At 55.3% G+C, this 19,926-nt stretch overlaps 1 protein-coding gene across 1 annotated transcript in view; it reads right to left on the bottom strand.

Annotated features, from left to right (window-relative positions):
• Window positions 1-15,775, bottom strand: part of CFAP221 (cilia and flagella associated protein 221) — a 204,972-nt gene extending 189,197 nt beyond the window's left edge. Inside the window, exons 1-4 of the mRNA XM_069732565.1 lie at window positions 15,735-15,775; window positions 9,821-9,971; window positions 9,258-9,358; window positions 8,943-9,029 (exon numbers count right to left, since the gene is read on the bottom strand). Coding sequence (XP_069588666.1) covers window positions 8,943-9,029; window positions 9,258-9,358; window positions 9,821-9,935 — 303 coding nt within the window. The 5' untranslated portion in view covers window positions 9,936-9,971; window positions 15,735-15,775. The remainder of the gene's footprint in view (window positions 1-8,942; window positions 9,030-9,257; window positions 9,359-9,820; window positions 9,972-15,734) is intronic.
• Window positions 15,776-19,926: the final 4,151 nt, after the last annotated feature.

The following is a 19,926-nucleotide window of genomic DNA, read 5'->3' as shown; positions in this document are numbered from 1 at the left end:
AAAAGTACAAAAGACCACGCAGAGTGTGCAAAAAGACCCCCGCAACGGCTCACGGTGCGGAGGCGCCACCCTGCATCCCAGAGCTTCCAGCTAGCAAGACAAAATCATGAAAGCAAGCTGGACTAGAAAACCATGAACAGAAAATAACAATCGGGGACTAAGCTTCTTGCAGGAAGAGACAGGTCTCCAGAAAGATCCAAGAGCGAACTGAACCAGCACAGGAACATTGACAGCTGGCATGGAGTAACGATCTGAGTGGAGTTAAATAGAGCAGCTAACCAAAGGATAAACCACGTCACCTGTGTAAGGAACCTCAGAAGCAACAGCTTCACTCACAGCCACCAGAGGGAGTCCATGGACAGAACTCGCCGAAGTACCATTCACGACCACAGGAGGGAGTTCGACAACAGAATTCACAACAGTACCCCCCCCTTCAGGAGGGGTCACCGAACCCTCACCAGAGCCCCCATGCTGATCAGGATGAGCCAAATGAAAGACCCGAACTAGATCAGCAGCATGAACATCAGAGGCATAAACCCAGGAATTATCTTCCTGACCATAACCCTTCCACTTGACCAGGTACTGGAGTTTCCGTCTCGAAACACGAGAATCCAAAATCTTCTCCACCACATACTCCAACTCCCCCTCGACCAACACCGGGGCAGGAGGTTCAACGGAGGGAACCATAGGCGCCACGTATTTCCGCCACAACGACCTATGGAACACATTATGGATGGCAAAAGAAGCTGGAAGGTCCAAACGAAATGACACAGGATTAAGAACTTCAGAAATCTTATATGGCCCAATGAAACGAGGCTTAAACTTAGGAGAGGAAACCTTCGTAGGAACATGACGAGATGACAACCAAACCAAATCCCCAACACGAAGTTGGGGACCAACACAGCGCCGGCGGTTAGCGAAACGTTGAGCCTTCTCCTGGGACAATGTCAAATTGTCCACCACATGAGTCCAAATCTGCTGCAACCTGTCCACCACCGTATCCACACCAGGACAGTCCGAAGGCTCAACCTGCCCTGAAGAGAAACGAGGATGGAAACCAGAATTACAGAAAAAAGGAGAAACTAAAGTAGCCGAGCTGGCCCGATTATTAAGGGCGAACTCAGCCAAAGGCAAGAAGGACACCCAATCATCCTGATCAGCAGAAACAAAGCATCTCAGATATGTTTCCAAAGTCTGATTAGTTCGTTCGGTTTGGCCATTAGTCTGAGGATGGAAAGCCGAAGAAAAAGACAAATCAATGCCCATTTTAGCACAAAAGGACCGCCAAAACCTCGAAACAAACTGGGAACCTCTGTCCGAGACGATGTTCTCTGGAATGCTATGCAAACGAACCACATGCTGGAAAACACAATCAGAGGAGGAAGGCAATTTAGACAAGGGTACCAAATGGACCATCTTAGAGAAGCGATCACAAACCACCCAAATGACCGACATCCTCTGAGAAACAGGGAGATCAGAAATAAAATCCATGGAAATATGCTTCCAGGGCCTCTTCGGGACCGGCAAGGGCAAATGCAACCCACTGGCACGAGAACAGCAGGGCTTATCCCGAGCACAAGTCCCACAGGACTGCACAAAAGAACGCACATCCCGTGACAAAGAAGGCCACCAAAAGGATCTAGCCACCAAATCTCTGGTACCAAAGATTCCAGGATGGCCAGCCAACACCGAACAATGAACCTCAGAGATAACTCTACTAGTCCATCTATCAGGGACAAACAGTCTCTCCGCTGGACAACGGTCAGGTCTATCAGCCTGAAACTTCTGCAGCACGCGCCGCAAATCAGGGGAGATGGCAGACAAAATTACCCCCTCTTTAAGAATACCCGCCGGCTCCGGAACACCCGGAGAGTCAGGCACAAAACTCCTTGACAGGGCATCAGCCTTCACATTCTTAGATCCCGGAAGGTATGAAACCACAAAATCAAAACGGGAGAAAAAGAGCGACCATCGAGCGTGTCTAGGATTCAACCGTTTGGCAGACTCGAGATAAGTCAAATTCTTGTGATCCGTCAAGACCACCACGCGATGTTTAGCTCCTTCAAGCCAATGTCGCCACTCCTCGAATGCCCACTTCATAATTGCGCTCAGCAGGCGAGAATTTTCTAGAAAAGAAGGCACATGGTTTCATCACCGAGCCATCAGAACTTCTTTGCGACAAAACAGCCCCTGCTCCAATCTCAGAAGCATCAACCTCGACCTGAAACAGGAGCGAAACATCTGGCTGGCATAACACAGGGGCCGAAGAAAAACGACGCTTCAACTCCTGAAAAGCCTCTACAGCCGCAGAGGACCAATTGACCACATCAGCACCTTTCTTGTTCAAATCAGTCAACGGTTTAGCAATACTAGAAAAATTAGCGATGAAGCGACGGTAAAAATTAGCAATGCCCAGGAACTTCTGCAGGCTCTTCACAGATGTCGGCTGAGTCCAATCATAAATGGCCTGAACTTTAACAGGGTCCATCTTGATAGTAGAAGGGGAAAAAAATGAAACCCAAAAATGAAACCTTCTGAACTCCAGAGACACTTTGACCCCTTCACAAACAAGGAATTCGCACGAAGGACCTGGAACACCATTCTGACCTGCTTCACATGAGACTCCCAATCATCCGAAAAGACCAAAATGTCATCCAAATATACAATCATGAATCTATCCAGGTACTCTCGAAAGATGTCATGCATAAAGGACTGAAACACAGATGGAGCATTAGAAAGCCGGAATGGCATAACCAGGTACTCAAAATGGCCCTCGGGCGTATTAAATGCTGTTTTCCATTCATCGCCCTGTTTAATTCGCACAAGATTATACGCCCCTCGAAGATCTATCTTGGTGAACCAACTAGCCCCCTTAATCCAAACAAACAAATCAGACAGCAGCGGCAAAGGATACTGAAATTTGACTGTGATCTTATTAAGAAGGCGGTAATCAATACAAGGTCTCAAAGAGCCATCCTTCTTGGCCACAAAAAAGAACCCTGCTCCCAATGGTGAAGACGACGGGCGAATATGACCCTTCTCCAAGGACTCCTTTATATAACTCCACATAGCGGCGTGTTCTGGCACCGATAAATTGAACAGTCGACCCTTAGGAAACTTAATACCAGGAATCAAATTAATAACACAATCGCAATCCCTATGAGGAGGTACGGCACCGGATTTGGGCTCTTCAAATACATCCCGGTAATCTGATAAAAACTCAGGGATTTCAGAAGGAGTGGAAGGCGAAATTGACAACAATGGAACATCACCATGTACCCCCTGACAACCCCAGCCTGACACAGACATAGATTTCCAATCTAACACTGGATTATGGACCTGTAGCCATGGCAACCCCAAAACGACCACATCATGCAGATTATGCAACACCAAAAAGCGAATATCCTCCTGATGTGCAGGAGCCATGCACATGGTCAATTGAGTCCAGTACTGAGGCTTATTCTTGGCCAAAGGCGTAGCATCAATTCCTCTCAATGGAATAGGATACTGCAAGGGCTCCAAGAAAAAACCACAGCGCCTGGCAAACTCCAAGTCCATCAAATTCAGGGCAGCGCCTGAATCCACAAATGCCATAACAGAATAGGACGACAGAGAGCAAATCAGAGTAACGGACAAAAGACATTTAGACTGTACCGTACCAATGGTGGCCGACCTAGCGAACCGCTTAGTGCGTTTAGGACAATCGGAGATAGCATGAGTGGATTCACCACAGTAAAAACACAGCCCATTCCGACGTCTGTGTTCTTGCCATTCAGCTCTGGTCAAAGTCCTATCACACTGCATAAGCTCAGGCCTATGCTCAGAGAATACCGCCAGATGGTGCACAGCTTTGCGCTCACGCAAGCGCCGATCGATCTGAATGGCCAAGGACATAGACTCATTCAGACCAGCAGGCGTGGGAAATCCCACCATGACATCCTTAAGGGCTTCAGAAAGACCCTTTCTGAAAATTGCCGCCAGGGCACACTCATTCCACTGAGTAAGCACAGACCACTTTCTAAACTTCTGACAGTACACCTCCGCTTCATCCTGACCCTGACACAAAGCCAGCAAGATTTTCTCTGCCTGATCCACTGAATTTGGTTCATCATAAAGCAATCCAAGCGCCAGAAAAAACGCATCAACATCACGCAATGCAGGATCTCCTGGCGCAAGGGAAAATGCCCAGTCTTGAGGGTCACCACGCAACAAAGAAATAATGATTTTTACTTGTTGAACGGGGTCACCAGAGGAGCGGGGTTTCAATGCTAGAAACAGTTTACAATTATTTTTGAAATTCAGAAACTTAGATCTATCCCCAGAAAATAAATCAGGAATAGGAATTCTAGGCTCTAACATAGGATTCTGAACCACAAAATCTTGAATGTTTTGTACCCTTGCAGTGAGATGATCCACACACAGACCTTGAATGTCCATCTCTACACCTGTGTCTTGAACCACCCAAAGGTCTACGGGAAAAGAAAGACAAAACACAGTGCAAAGAAAAAAAAATGGTCTCAGAGCTTCTCTTATCCCTCTATTGAGATGCATTAATACTTTGGGCCAGCTGTACTGTTAAAACCTGGTGGTTAGGAGCACTCGGAATGACCTGATAGTTAAACTCACACAGGACAAGCTCTGGGATGTGGGAGCTCTGCTGACCGCAGGCCCTAATCCTATCACAACAACTAGAAATAGCCGTGAAGGGTTCCTGACTCTCCCTAGACGCCTCTTCACAGCCTAAGAACTAGCTAGTCCTAGAGATAGAAAATAAGCCTACCTAGCCTCAGAGAAATTTCCCCAAAGGAAAAGGCAGCCCCCCACAAATATTAACTGTGAGTAAAGATGAAAGTCACAAACACAGAAATGAAACAGGTTTTAGCAAAGGGAGGCCAGACTAACTAAATAGACAGAGGATAGGAAAGGTATCTTTGCGGTCAGCACAAAAAACTACAAAAGACCACGCAGAGTGTGCAAAAAGACCCCCGCACTGATTCGCGGTGCGGAGGCGCCACCCTGCATCCCAGAGCTTCCAGCTAGCAAGACAAAATCATGAAAGCAAGCTGGACTAGAAAACCATGAACAGAAAATAACAATCGGGGACTTAGCTTCTTGCAAGAAGAGACAGGTCTCCAGAAAGATCCAAGAGCGAACTGAACCACCACAGGAACATTGACAGCTGGCATGGAGTAACGATCTGAGTGGAGTTAAATAGAGCAGCCAACCAAAGGATAAACCACGTCACCTGTGTAAGGAACCTCAGAAGCAACAGCTTCACTCACAGCCACCAGAGGGAGTCCATGGACAGAACTCGCCGAAGTACCATTCACGACCACAGGAGGGAGTTTGACAACAGAATTCACAACAGGTGCTCACTATAGGGGCCACACTAACACATACAGGAGGGGTGCTCACTATAGGGGCCACACTGACACATACAGGAGAGGCACTCACAATAGGGTCCACACTGACACATACACGAGAGGCGCTCACTATAGGGGCCACACTGACACATACAGGAGGGGCTCTCACTATAGGGGCCACACTGACACATGCAGGAGAGGCGCTCACTATAGGGGCCACACTGACACATTCAGGAGGGGAGCTCACTATAGGGGCCACACTGACACAGGAGAGGTGCTCACTATAGGGGCCACACTGACACATTCAGGAGGGGAGCTCACTATAGGGGCCACACTGACACAGGAGAGGTGCTCACTATAGGGGCCACACTGACACATACAGGAGGGGCGCTCTGTATAGGGGCCACACTGACACATGCAGGAGGGGCGCTCACTATAGGGGCCACACTGATACATATAGGAGGGGCGCTCACTATAGGGGCCAAACTGACACATACAGGAGGGGCGCTCACTATAGGGGCCACACTGACACAGGAGGGGTGCACACTATAGTGGCCACACTGGCACATACAGGGGGGGACACTATAGGGGCCACACTGACACATACAGGAGGGGTGCACACTATAGGGGCCACACTGACACATACAGGAGGGGAGCTCACTATAGGGGCCACACTGACACATACAGGAGAGGCGCTCACTATAGGGGCCACACTGACATATGCAGGAAAGGGGCACACTATAGGGGCCACACTGACACATACAGGGGGGGGACACTATAGGGGCCACACTGACACATACAATGAGGAGTCACTAGCGTTATCACATAAAGATAAGAAACTGAGGAACAGATCTGATCAGAGGAATCGGCTTCTGTCTGTCCCAGGACGGGTTCTTCATTCTCAATTACAAGGAAAATCTAAATTCTTAGAAAATTGAGTGTCAGGAGAGGGACGAGACGTACATCAGCAGGAGGAGCCATACGCCTGCAGGAGGGGAGGAGCCATACGCCTGCAGGAGGGGAGGAGCCATATGCCCGCAGGAGGGGAGGAGCCATACTCCTGCAGTAGGGGAGGAGCCATACTCCTGCAGTAGGGGAGGAGCCATACTCCTGCAGTAGGGGAAGAGCCATACACCTGCAGGAGGGGAGGAGCCATACTCCTGCAGTAGGGGAGGAGCCATACTCCTGCAGTAGGGGAGGAGCCATACTCCTGCAGTAGGGGAAGAGCCATACACCTGCAAGAGAGGAGCCATACACCTGCAGTAGTGGAGGAGCCATACTCCTGCAGTAGGGGAGGAGCCATACTCCTGCAGTAGGGGAGGAGCCATACTCCTGCAGTAGGGGAAGAGCCATACACCTGCAAGAGAGGAGCCATACACCTGCAGTAGTGGAGGAGCCATATGCCTGCAGGAGGGGAGGAGCCATACAGCTGCAGGAGGGGAGGAGCCATATACCTGCAGGAGGGGAGGAGCCATACTCCTGCAGTAGGGGAGGAGCCATACTCCTGCAGTAGGGGAGGAGCCATACTCCTGCAGTAGGGGAAGAGCCATACACCTGCAAGAGAGGAGCCATACACCTGCAGTAGTGGAGGAGCCATATGCCTGCAGGAGGGGAGGAGCCATACGCCTGCAGGAGGGGAGGAGCCAAATGCCTGCAGGAGGGGAGGAGCCAAATGCCTGCAGGAGGGGAGGAGTCATACACCTGCAGGAAGGGAGGAGCCATACACCAGCAGGAGGGGAAGGAACCGTGCAGCAGTAGGAAAAGAGGCGCTATTCAGCGGAAGGAGCGTTGCAGTGGAAGGAGGAGTAGTGCAGTGGGAGGAGCTATGCAGCAGAAGGAGGGGGAGGAGCTGTGCAGCAGGAGGGGGAGGAGCTGTGCAGCGGAATGAGGGGGAGGAGCAGTGCAGCGGAAGGAGGGGGAGGAGCTGTGCAGCGGAAGGAGGGGAGGAGCTGTGCAGCGGAAGGAGGGGGAGGAACTGTGCAGCGGAAGGAGAAGAGGAGCAGTGCAGCGGAAGGAGGGGGAAGAGCAGTGCAGCGGAAGGAGAGGAAGGAGCAGTGCATCGGAAGGAGAGGGAGGAGCAGTACAGCAGAAGGAGGGGGAGGAGCAGTACAGCGGAAGGAGGGGGAGGAGCAGTGCAGCGGAAGGAGGGGGAGGAGCTGTGCAGTGGGAGAGGGAGGAGCTGTGCTGCGGGAGGGGAAGGAGCAGTCAGCGGATGGAGGGGGAGGAGTCAGCGGAAGGAGGGGGAGAAGGAGTAAGCGGAAGGAGGGGGAGGAGGAGTCAGCGGAAGAAGGGGTAGGAGGAGTCAGCGGAAGGAGGGGGAGCAGTACAGTGGAAGGATACAAGAAAAAATGACAGATACTGATGAACGGTCTTGCGAGAACTGTAAAAAAAGTCCTGGACGCACATCCAAAATCATATGTTGATGCCACTGGGCAAACATATACAAAGCTGCCACGTCCCAGGAAACCTGTCAGTGGGTCCCCAGCCTACAACAGAGCAGCGCCGTGTGCAATCCATGATGACTGCTCAGTGCACCAGCAGGGCGGCGACCTGGTGCCTAGCACCTGAGCTTCAAGTATGAGCGCCTGTGACCCCGGGCAAGCGACAAAAAATATAGATCCGCAGCCAAATATAACAATAACTAGGGTGTTACCTCTGAAAGAACAAATGATCAGAGAGAGAAAAGCAATACAGAAAAAGGTGCCCCCAGAGATACCGGACAGAAGTTGTATTAACCCCTTCATGACCGGAGCTTGTTTTCGTTTTTCGCTCCCCTCCTTCCCAGAGCCATAACATTTTTATTTTTCGGTCAATATGGCCATGTGAGGGCTTATTTTTTGTGGGACAAATTGTACTTTTGAACGACACCATTGGTTTTACCATGTCATGTACAGGAAAAAGGGAAAAGAATCCCACACTTGTTTTTTGTTTGGCTTTTTTGCTCGGTTCACTAAATGCTAAAGCTGAGCTGCCATTATGATTCTCCAGGTAATTGTGAGTTCATAGACACCAAACATGTCTAGGTCATTTTTTATCTAAATGGTGAAAACAAAATCCACACTTTGCTACAAAAAAAAAAGCGTCATTTTCCGATCCCCGTAGCGTCTCCATTTTTTGGGATCTCGGGTCAGGTGAGGGCTTATGTTTTGCGCGCTGAGATGACGGTTTTAATTATACAAATTTGGTGCAGATACGATCTTTTGATCACCCATTATTGCCTTTTAATGAAATGTTGCGGGGACCAAAAAAGCTTTTGGACTTTTTTCCCCGCTATGCTGTTTAGCGATCGGGCTAATCCTTGATTGATAGATCGGGCGATTCCAAATATGTGTAGGTTTGATTTATTTTGTGTAGTTTTATTTTGAATGGGGCGAAATGGGGGTGATTCTAATTTTTATATTTTCTTATCTATATATATAATTAAGGGTCACTTCTGTCTGTCTGTCCTTCTGTGACGGTTATTCATTCGCTGATTGGTCTCGGCAGCTGCCTGTCATGTCTGCCCCGACCAATCAGCGACGGTCAGAGTCCGATTAGTCCCTCCCCTGCACTCACTGCCCCTCTCCCCATTGCACTCACCTCTTTCTTGTAGTCGATAGTGAAGTGCTTGCTCTGGGGGGGAATGATGTGCACATTGGAGACCTCCGTGGAGATATTCACCAGTTTCTGTGTATGAAAACCTTGCAGATAGATATTATTGTTCTAGCAACGTCACCAGCAGAACTACAAGCACCAGCAGAGACACTGAAGACACTGCATGAAACAGTGCGTCATGTGGCCAAGTGCAAGAATATGAAGAAAATGACACAAGCTACAAATAATGTCCCCCTGAAACACAGGAGCAATCAGTGAGAAAAGCCGCCCCCAGAACTCCACACGCCAGCCCAAACTCACCAGCACTTGATGGAGGGTCCTCCCGACCTCAAACCCCCCAAAATGGAGAACTGCAGGTTCGGCCGCAAACAAGACATTACTGCCGAGCTGCATGTAAACTCCTGCAACACAAACATGACAATGGGGGTAAAAATGGAGGGAGGGTCCGGATGGGGACCCTGGGGGATCGGGAGCTTGGGGCCCGGACGACGGTGGGGAGTTTTAGGCCACAAGCTACTGATTGGCTCCGTGTGATCGGCATTATTGACAGACGAGAACCATGCATGCTGCAGACAATCAGTGATGTGTGCAGACCGCCGCACACCTGCACTGGAACACACAGGTGCGAGCTTTACTGCCCACATCGTGCTCCACTTACTGGGGGCTTGTAATCCGTCCATGTGCACAGCAGATGACCGGAACAAGCAGAGCGGCGGTGTAAAGCATGGCGGCTGGATACAGGCGGAAACCCCCCAATGTTTATACATACAACGTCACTGCTGGGCAGGCGCTATGTGCTCGTAACATTATGGGGGAGAATTGTAAAGGCGGGGCCCCTGGGGTCAGCACGGCGGGGCCCTTACTGGACTCCAGGAGGTGGTTGGGAACCGCTCGGTTCAAGGGATTTTCCATCAGGCTGTCCAGATAGACGGATGATGACGATGAGGAGGGTTTCATCAGCGGTGGAGCGACCGCCATGATGTCAGAGACGATGAGCACAGGAAACAGCGAGACCTAAAGAAGTCACAGGAAACAGCACAGAGCGACCATCAAATTAGGGCACATGTGTGTATATATATATATATATATATATATATATACAGCGTCCGGAGGTTCCCGCACAGTGGGGGGGATTTCTACAGATCCCATGGCCGCTATGTGTGCACAGACGCCTGCGGATCACCGCGGAGACGGACATGGGGCGCGTCTCTCCAGACTGCAGCAGGTACATGAGCCGCGAGGAGCCTCCACCACAGAGACGACCTCAATACAATGTATCACACGCGATCAGGAGTCACCTGCGCTCCACAGACGGCAGCAGCGGCCAAGTGCTGCTCCACAGCGTCTGCACCTAATAACCCAGCGCAGCCACCACAAGACTGGGGGCTGGGTGTATGGGCGGGTGGGGGCTGTAATCAGGTGGGTCTCTGTGTGGGGGGCTCCGTGTGTCTGGGGGCTCCCTGTGTGGGGGCTCTGTGTAGGGGGCTCCCCAATTTGGGGGCTTTCTGTATAGGGGGCTCTTTGTGTGGGGGGCTCCCTGTATAGGGGGTTCTGTGGGGGGGGCTCTCTGTATAGGGGGCTCTGTGTGGGGGGGCTCTCTGTATAGGGGGCTCTGTGTGTGGGGGGCTCTCTGTATAGGGGGCTCTGTGTGGGGGGCTCTCTGTATAGGGGGCTGTGTGGGGGGGCTCTCTGTATAGGGGGCTCTGTGTGTGGGGGCTCTCTGTATAGGGGGCTCTGTGTGTGGGGGGCTCTCTGTATAGGGGGCTCTTTGTGTGGGGGCTCTGTGTGGGGGGCTCTGTGTGTGGGGGGCTCTCTGTATAGGGGGCTCTGTGTGGGGGGCTCTCTGTATAGGGGGCTCCCTGTATAGGGGTCTCCCTGTATAGGGGGTTCTGTGGGGGGGGCTCTCTGTATAGGGGGTTCTGTGTGTGGGGGGCTCTCTGTATAGGGGGCTCTGTGTGGGGGGGCTCTCTGTATAGGGGGCTCTTTGTGTGGGGGCTCTGTGTGGGGGGCTCTGTGTGTGGGGGGCTCTCTGTATAGGGGGCTCTGTGTGGGGGGGCTCTCTGTATAGGGGGCTCTGTGTGTGGGGGGCTCTCTGTATAGGGGGCTCTGTGTGGGGGGCTCTCTGTATAGGGGGCTGTGTGGGGGGGCTCTCTGTATAGGGGGCTCTGTGTGTGGGGGCTCTCTGTATAGGGGGCTCTGTGTGTGGGGGGCTCTCTGTATAGGGGGCTCTTTGTGTGGGGGCTCTGTGTGGGGGGCTCTGTGTGTGGGGGGCTCTCTGTATAGGGGGCTCTGTGTGGGGGGCTCTCTGTATAGGGGGCTCCCTGTGTGTGGGGGGCTCTCTGTATAGGGGGCTCCCTGTATAGGGGTCTCCCTGTATAGGGGGTTCTGTGGGGGGGGCTCTCTGTATAGGGGGTTCTGTGTGTGGGGGGCTCTCTGTATAGGGGGCTCTGTGTGGGGGGGCTCTCTGTATAGGGGGCTCTTTGTGTGGGGGCTCTGTGTGGGGGGCTCTGTGTGTGGGGGGCTCTCTGTATAGGGGGCTCTGTGTGGGGGGCTCTCTGTATAGGGGGCTCTGTGTGTGGGGGCTCTCTGTATAGGGGGCTCTGTGTGTGGGGGGCTCTCTGTATAGGGGGCTCTGTGTGTGGGGGGCTCTCTGTATAGGGGTCTCTCTGTATAGGGGGCTCCCTGTGTGTGGGGGCTCTCTGTATAGGGGGCTCTGTGTGTGGGGGGCTCTCTGTATAGGGGGCTCTGTGTGTGGGGGCTCTCTGTATAGGGGGCTCTGTGTGTGGGGGGCTCTCTGTATAGGGGTCTCTCTGTATAGGGGGCTCTGTGTATAGGGGGCTCTGTGTGTGGGGGGCTCCCTGTGTGTGGGGGTTCTCTGTATAGGGGGGCTCTGTATAGGGGGCTCCCTGTGTGTGGGGGTCTCTCTGTATAGGGGGCTCCCTGTGTGTGGGGGGCTCTCTGTATAGGGGGCTCCCTGTGTGTGGGGGGCTCTCTGTATAGAGGGCTCTGTATAGGGGGCTCCCTCTGTGTGGGGGGTTCTCTGTATAGGGGGCTCCCTGTGTGTGGGGGTCTCTCTGTATAGGGGGCTCCCTGTGTGTGGGGGGCTCCCTGTGTGTGGGGGTTCTCTGTATAGAGGGCTCCCTGTGTGTGGGGGGCTCCCTGTGTGTGGGGGGCTCCCTGTGTGTGGGGGGCTCCCTGTGTGTGGGGGGCTCTCTGTATAGGGGGCTCCCTGTGTGTGGGGGGCTCTCTGTATAGGGGGCTCCCTGTGTGTGGGGGGCTCCCTGTGTGTGGGGGGCTCTCTGTATAGGGGGCTCCCTGTGTGTGGGGGGCTCCCTGTGTGTGGGGGGCTCCCTGTGTGTGGGGGGCTCTCTGTATAGGGGGCTCCCTGTGTGTGGGGGGCTCTCTGTGTGTGGGGGGCTCCCTGTGTGTGGGGGGCTCTCTGTATAGGGGGCTCCCTGTGTGTGGGGGGCTCCCTGTGTGTGGGGGGCTCTCTGTATAGGGGGCTCCCTGTGTGTGGGGGGCTCCCTGTGTGTGGGGGGCTCTCTGTATAGGGGGCTCCCTGTGTGTGGGGGGCTCTCTGTATAGGGGGCTCCCTGTGTGTGGGGGGCTCTCTGTATAGGGGGCTCCCTGTGTGTGGGGGGCTCCCTGTGTGTGGGGGGTTCTCTGTATAGGGGGCTCCCTGTGTGTGGGGGGTTCTCTGTATAGGGGGCTCCCTGTGTGTGGGGGGCTCCCTGTGTGTGGGGGGTTCTCTGTATAGGGGGCTCCCTGTGTGTGGGGGGCTCCCTGTGTGTGGGGGGCTCTCTGTATAGGGGGCTCCCTGTGTGTGGGGGGCTCCCTGTGTGTGGGGGGCTCTCTGTATAGGGGGCTCTGTGTGGGGGGCTCCCTGTGTGTGGGGGGCTCTCTGTATAGGGGGCTCCCTGTGTGTGTGGGGCTCCCTGTGTGTGGGGGGCTCCCTGTGTGTGGGGGGCTCCCTGTGTGGGGGGCTCCCTGTGTGTGGGGGGCTCTCTGTATAGGGGGCTCTGTGTGGGGGGCTCCCTGTGTGTGGGGGGCTCTCTGTATAGGGGGCTCTGTGTGGGGGGCTCCCTGTGTGTGGGGGGCTCTCTGTATAGGGGGCTCTGTGTGGGGGGCTCCCTGTGTGTGGGGGGCTCTCTGTATAGGGGGCTCCCTGTGTGTGGGGGGCTCTCTGTATAGGGGGCTCTGTGTGGGGGGCTCCCTGTGTGTGGGGGGCTCTCTGTATAGGGGGCTCTGTGTGGGGGGCTCCCTGTGTGTGGGGGGCTCTCTGTATAGGGGGCTCCCTGTGTGTGGGGGGCTCCCTGTGTGTGGGGGGCTCTCTGTATAGGGGGCTCCCTGTGTGTGGGGGGCTCTCTGTATAGGGGGCTCCCTGTGTGTGGGGGGCTCCCTGTGTGTGGGGGGCTCCCTGTGTGTGGGGGGCTCTCTGTGTGTGGGGGGCTCCCTGTGTGTGGGGGGCTCTCTGTATAGGGGGCTCCCTGTGTGTGGGGGGCTCCCTGTGTGTGGGGGGCTCTCTGTATAGGGGGCTCCCTGTGTGTGGGGGGCTCTCTGTATAGGGGGCTCCCTGTGTGTGGGGGGCTCTCTGTATAGGGGGCTCTCTGTATAGGGGGCTCCCTGTGTGTGGGGGGCTCTCTGTATAGGGGGCTCCCTGTGTGTGGGGGGCTCCCTGTGTGTGGGGGGTTCTCTGTATAGGGGGCTCCCTGTGTGTGGGGGGTTCTCTGTATAGGGGGCTCCCTGTGTGTGGGGGGCTCTCTGTATAGGGGGCTCCCTGTGTGTGGGGGGCTCCCTGTGTGTGGGGGGCTCCCTGTGTGTGGGGGGCTCTCTGTATAGGGGGCTCTCTGTGTGTGGGGGGCTCCCTGTATAGGGGGCTCTGTGTGGGGGGCTCCCTGTGTGTGGGGGGCTCTCTGTATAGGGGGCTCCCTGTGTGTGGGGGGCTCTCTGTATAGGGGGCTCTGTGTGGGGGGCTCCCTGTGTGTGGGGGGCTCTCTGTATAGGGGGCTCCCTGTGTGTGGGGGGCTCCCTGTGTGTGGGGGGCTCCCTGTGTGTGGGGGGCTCCCTGTGTGGGGGGCTCCCTGTGTGTGGGGGGCTCTCTGTATAGGGGGCTCTGTGTGGGGGGCTCCCTGTGTGTGGGGGGCTCTCTGTATAGGGGGCTCTGTGTGGGGGGCTCCCTGTGTGTGGGGGGCTCTCTGTATAGGGGGCTCCCTGTGTGTGGGGGGCTCTCTGTATAGGGGGCTCCCTGTGTGTGGGGGGCTCCCTGTGTGTGGGGGGCTCTCTGTATAGGGGGCTCCCTGTGTGTGGGGGGCTCCCTGTGTGTGGGGGGCTCTCTGTATAGGGGGCTCCCTGTGTGTGGGGGGCTCCCTGTGTGTGGGGGGCTCTCTGTATAGGGGGCTCCCTGTGTGTGGGGGGCTCCCTGTGTGTGTGGGGCTCTCTGTATAGGGGGCTCCCTGTGTGTGGGGGGCTCCCTGTGTGTGGGGGGCTCTGTGTGTGGGGGGCTCCCTGTGTGTGGGGGGCTCCCTGTGTGTGGGGGTCTCTCTGTATAGGGGGCTCCCTGTGTGTGGGGGTCTCTCTGTATAGGGGGCTCCCTGTGTGTGGGGGGCTCTCTGTATAGGGGGCTCCCTGTGTGTGGGGGGCTCCCTGTGTGTGGGGGGCTCTCTGTATAGGGGGCTCTCTGCATAGGGGGCTCCCTGTGTGTGGGGGTCTCTCTGTATAGGGGGCTCCCTGTGTGTGGGGGGCTCTCTGTATAGGGGGCTCCCTGTGTGTGGGGGTCTCTCTGTATAGGGGGCTCCCTGTGTGTGGGGGGCTCCCTGTGTGTGGGGGTCTCTCTGTATAGGGGGCTCCCTGTGTGTGGGGGTCTCTCTGTATAGGGGGCTCCCTGTGTGTGGGGGGCTCCCTGTGTGTGGGGGGCTCTCTGTATAGGGGGCTCCCTGTGTGTGGGGGGCTCTCTGTATAGGGGGCTCCCTGTGTGTGGGGGGCTCCCTGTGTGTGGGGGGCTCTCTGTATAGGGGGCTCTGTGTGGGGGGCTCCCTGTGTGTGGGGGGCTCTGTGTGGGGGGCTCCCTGTGTGTGGGGGGCTCTCTGTATAGGGGGTTCTGTGTGTGGGGGGCTCTCTGTATAGGGGGCTCTTTGTGTGGGGGCTCTGTGTGGGGGGCTCCCTGTGTGTGGGGGGCTCTCTGTATAGGGGGTTCTGTGTGTGGGGGGCTCTCTGTATAGGGGGCTCTTTGTGTGGGGGCTCTGTGTGGGGGGCTCCCTGTGTGTGGGGGGCTCTCTGTATAGGGGGCTCTGTGTGGGGGGCTCCCTGTGTGTGGGGGGCTCTCTGTATAGGGGGCTCCCTGTGTGTGGGGGTCTCTCTGTATAGGGGGCTCCCTGTGTGTGGGGGTCTCTCTGTATAGGGGGCTCCCTGTGTGTGGGGGGCTCTCTGTATAGGGGGCTCCCTGTGTGTGGGGGGCTCCCTGTGTGTGGGGGGCTCTCTGTATAGGGGGCTCTGTGTGGGGGGCTCCCTGTGTGTGGGGGGCTCTCTGTATAGGGGGCTCTGTGTGGGGGGCTCCCTGTGTGTGGGGGGCTCTCTGTATAGGGGGCTCCCTGTATGGGGGGCTCCCTGTGTGTGGGGGGCTCTCTGTATAGGGGGCTCCCTGTGTGTGGGGGGCTCTCTGTATAGGGGGCTCCCTGTGTGTGGGGGGCTCTCTGTATAGGGGGCTCCCTGTGTGTGGGGGGCTCTCTGTATAGGGGGCTCCCTGTGTGTGGGGGGCTCCCATGTGGGGACTGTAGTCACCTGCTCGGCTCCGTCACATTCTCCGGGTGTCTGTTTCTCGCTGTAGCGATGTTAGGACGCGTTGCTATGGAGACACCGGAAGTTGGGCCGTACCACGCAGCGCTGAGGGGTGTCCGCCCGGTGCCGCAGTGTGTGAGTCTCCTCAGCCGGGCTCTGGGGTCGCGCTGCCGCTTGTGCTGGCAGCAGTTTGCGGACCGGTGACGTCTCGTTACTTTGTCCTGTATTTTCTGCTGGACTCCGGCATCTCCCGCCATTTCTCCACCAGTAGTTTCCTCGCCTTGTCTCTGCCATCTTGCTGCGTTTCTCCACTATATTCCAGCGTGTCTACACCATTTTGCGGCATTTGTCCGCCAGGAATTTCTCCGCCATCTTCTGACATATCTCCGCCATCGTGTGGTATTTCTCCGCCATCCTCCGGTGTTTCTCCGCCATCTTGCGGTGTTTCTCCGCCATGTTGAGGTGTTTCTCCGCCATCTTGCGGTGTCTCTGCCATCTTGTGGTGTTTCTCTGCCATCTTGCGGTGTCTCCGCCATCTTGCGGTGTCTCTGCCATCTTGCGGTGTTTCTCCGCCATCTTGTGTGTCTCTGCCATCTTCCGGTGTGTCTCCGCCATCTTCCGGTGTGTCTCCGCCATCTTCCGGTGTGTCTCTGCCATCTTGTGTGTCTCTGCCATCTTCCGGTGTGTCTCCGCCATCTTCCGGTGTGTCTCTGCCATCTTGCGGTGTTTCTCCGCCATCTTGCGGTGTCTCCGCCATCTTCCGGTGTGTCTCTGCCATCTTCCGGTGTGTCTCCGCCATCTTGCGGTGTCTCCGCCATCTAGTGGTGTTTCTCCGCCATCTTCCGGTGTGTCTCTGCCATCTTGTGGTGTTTCTCCGCCATCTTCCGGTGTGTCTCTGCCATCTTGTGTGTCTCTGCCATCTTCCGGTGTGTCTCCGCCATCTTCCGGTGTGTCTCTGCCATCTTGCGGTGTTTCTCCGCCATCTTGCGGTGTCTCCGCCATCTTCCGGTGTGTCTCTGCCATCTTCCGGTGTGTCTCCGCCATCTTGCGGTGTCTCCGCCATCTAGTGGTGTTTCTCCGCCATCTTCCGGTGTGTCTCCGCCATCTAGTGGTGTTTCTCCGCCATCTTCCGGTGTGTCTCTGCCATCTTGTGTGTCTCTGCCATCTTCCGGTGTGTCTCCGCCATCTTCCGGTGTGTCTCTGCCATCTTGCGGTGTTTCTCCGCCATCTTGCGGTGTCTCCGCCATCTTCCGGTGTGTCTCTGCCATCTTCCGGTGTGTCTCCGCCATCTTGCGGTGTCTCCGCCATCTAGTGGTGTTTCTCCGCCATCTTCCGGTGTGTCTCCGCCATCTTCCGGTGTGTCTCCGCCATCTAGTGGTGTTTCTCCGCCATCTTCCGGTGTGTCTCTGCCATCTTGCGGTGTTTCTCCGCCATCTTGCGGTGTCTCCGCCATCTTCCGGTGTGTCTCTGCCATCTTGCGGTGTTTCTCCGCCATCTTGCGGTGTCTCCGCCATCTAGTGGTGTTTCTCCGCCATCTTCCGGTGTGTCTCTGCCATCTTGTGGTGTTTCTCCGCCATCTTGCGGTATTTCTCTGCCATCTTGTGGTGTCTCCGCCATCTTGTGGTGTTTCTCTGTCATCTTGTGGTGTCTCTGCCATCTTGCGGTGTCTCTGCCATCTTGCGGTGTCTCTGCCATCTTGCGGTGTCTGCCATCTTGTGGTGTCTCCGCCATCTTGTGGTGTTTCTCCACCATCTTCCGGTGTTTCTCCGCCATCTTGCGGTGTCTCCGCCATCTTGTGGTGTTTCTCTGCCATCTTGTGGTGTTTCTCCGCCATCTTGCGGTGTTTCTCCGCCATCTTGCGGTGTCTCCGCCATCTTCCAGTGTGTCTCTGCCATCTTGCGATGTCTCCGCCATCTTGCGGTGTCTCCGCCATCTTCCGGTGTTTCTCTGCCATCTTGTGGTGTTTCTCCGCCATCTTGCGGTGTCTCTGCCATCTTGTGGTGTTTCTCCGCCATCTTGCGGTGTCTCTGCCATCTTGTGGTGTTTCTCTGCCATCTTGCGGTGTCTCCGCCATCTTCCGGTGTTTCTCTGCCATCTTGTGTGTCTCTGCCATCTTCCGGTGTGTCTCTGCCATCTTGCGGTGTCTCCGCCATCTTCCGGTGTGTCTCTGCCATCTTGCGGTGTCTCCGCCATCTTGTGGTGTTTCTCCGCCATCTTGCGGTGTTTCTCCGCCATCTTGCGGTGTCTCCGCCATCTTCCGGTGTGTCTCTGCCATCTTGTGTGTCTCTGCCATCTTCCGGTGTGTCTCCGCCATCTTCCGGTGTGTCTCTGCCATCTTGCGGTGTTTCTCCGCCATCTTGCGGTGTCTCCGCCATCTTCCGGTGTGTCTCTGCCATCTTCCGGTGTGTCTCCGCCATCTTCCGGTGTGTCTCTGCCATCTTGTGGTGTTTCTCCGCCATCTTGCGGTGTCTCTGCCATCTTGCGATGTCTCCGCCATCTAGTGGTGTTTCTCCGCCATCTTCCGGTGTGTCTCTGCCATCTTGTGGTGTTTCTCCGCCATCTTGCGGTATTTCTCTGCCATCTTGTGGTGTCTCCGCCATCTTGTGGTGTTTCTCTGTCATCTTGTGGTGTCTCCGCCATCTTCCGGTGTGTCTCTGCCATCTTGCGGTGTCTCTGCCATCTTGCGGTGTCTCTGCCATCTTGCGGTGTCTCTGCCATCTTGTGGTGTCTCCGCCATCTTGTGGTGTTTCTCCACCATCTTCCGGTGTTTCTCCGCCATCTTGCGGTGTCTCCGCCATCTTGTGGTGTTTCTCTGCCATCTTGTGGTGTTTCTCCGCCATCTTGCGGTGTTTCTCCGCCATCTTGCGGTGTCTCCGCCATCTTCCAGTGTGTCTCTGCCATCTTGCGATGTCTCCGCCATCTTGCGGTGTCTCCGCCATCTTCCGGTGTTTCTCTGCCATCTTGTGGTGTTTCTCCGCCATCTTCCGGTGTGTGTCTGCCATCTTGCGGTGTCTCCGCCATCTTCCGGTGTGTCTCTGCCATCTTGTGGTTTTTCTCCGCCATCTTGTGGTGTTTCTCCGCCATCTTGCGGTGTCTCCGCCATCTTCCGGTGTGTCTCTGCCATCTTGCGATGTCTCCGCCATCTTGCGGTGTCTCCGCCATCTTCCGGTGTGTCTCTGCCATCTTGCGGTGTTTCTCCGCCATCTTGCGGTGTCTCTGCCATCTTGCGATGTCTCCGCCATCTTGCGGTGTCTCCGCCATCTTCCGGTGTGTCTCTGCCATCTTCCGGTGTGTCTCCGCCATCTTCCGGTGTGTCTCTGCCATCTTGCGGTGTTTCTCCGCCATCTTGCGGTGTCTCTGCCATCTTGCGATGTCTCCGCCATCTAGTGGTGTTTCTCCGCCATCTTCCGGTGTGTCTCTGCCATCTTGTGGTGTTTCTCCGCCATCTTGCGGTATTTCTCTGCCATCTTGTGGTGTTTCTCTGTCATCTTGTGGTGTCTCCGCCATCTTCCGGTGTGTCTCTGCCATCTTGCGGTGTCTCTGCCATCTTGCGGTGTAACATAGTAACATAGTAACATAGTTAGTAAGGCCGAAAAAAGACATTTGTCCATCCAGTTCAGCCTATATTCCATTATAATAAATACCCAGATCTACGTCCTTCTACAGAACCTAATAATTGTATGATACAATATTTTTCTGCTCCAGGAAGACATCCAGGCCTCTCTTGAACCCCTCGACTGAGTTCGCCATCACCACCTCCTCAGGCAAGCAATTCCAGATTCTCACTGCCCTAACAGTAAAGAATCCTCTTCTATGTTGGTGGAAAAACCTTCTCTCCTCCAGACGCAAAGAATGCCCCCTTGTGCCCGTCACCTTCCTTGGTATAAACAGATCCTCAGCGAGATATTTGTATTGTCCCCTTATATACTTATACATGGTTATTAGATCGCCCGGTGTCTCTGCCATCTTGTGGTGTCTCCGCCATCTTGTGGTGTCTCCGCCATCTTGCGGTGTCTCTGCCATCTTGCGGTGTTTCTCTGCCATCTTGCGGTGTTTCTCTGCCATCTTGCGGTGTCTCTGCCATCTTGTGGTGTCTCCGCCATCTTGTGGTGTCTCCGCCATCTTGTGGTGTTTCTCTGCCATCTTGCGGTGTCTCTGCCATCTTGCGGTGTTTCTCTGCCATCTTGCGGTGTCT

This window comes from Ranitomeya imitator, chromosome 7 (assembly GCF_032444005.1).
Source record: "Ranitomeya imitator isolate aRanImi1 chromosome 7, aRanImi1.pri, whole genome shotgun sequence".
In the NCBI taxonomy this organism is placed as follows: Eukaryota; Metazoa; Chordata; class Amphibia; order Anura; family Dendrobatidae; genus Ranitomeya; species Ranitomeya imitator.
Note: the sequence above shows the minus strand (reverse complement) of the source record. Positions and strands in the feature narration are given on the sequence as shown.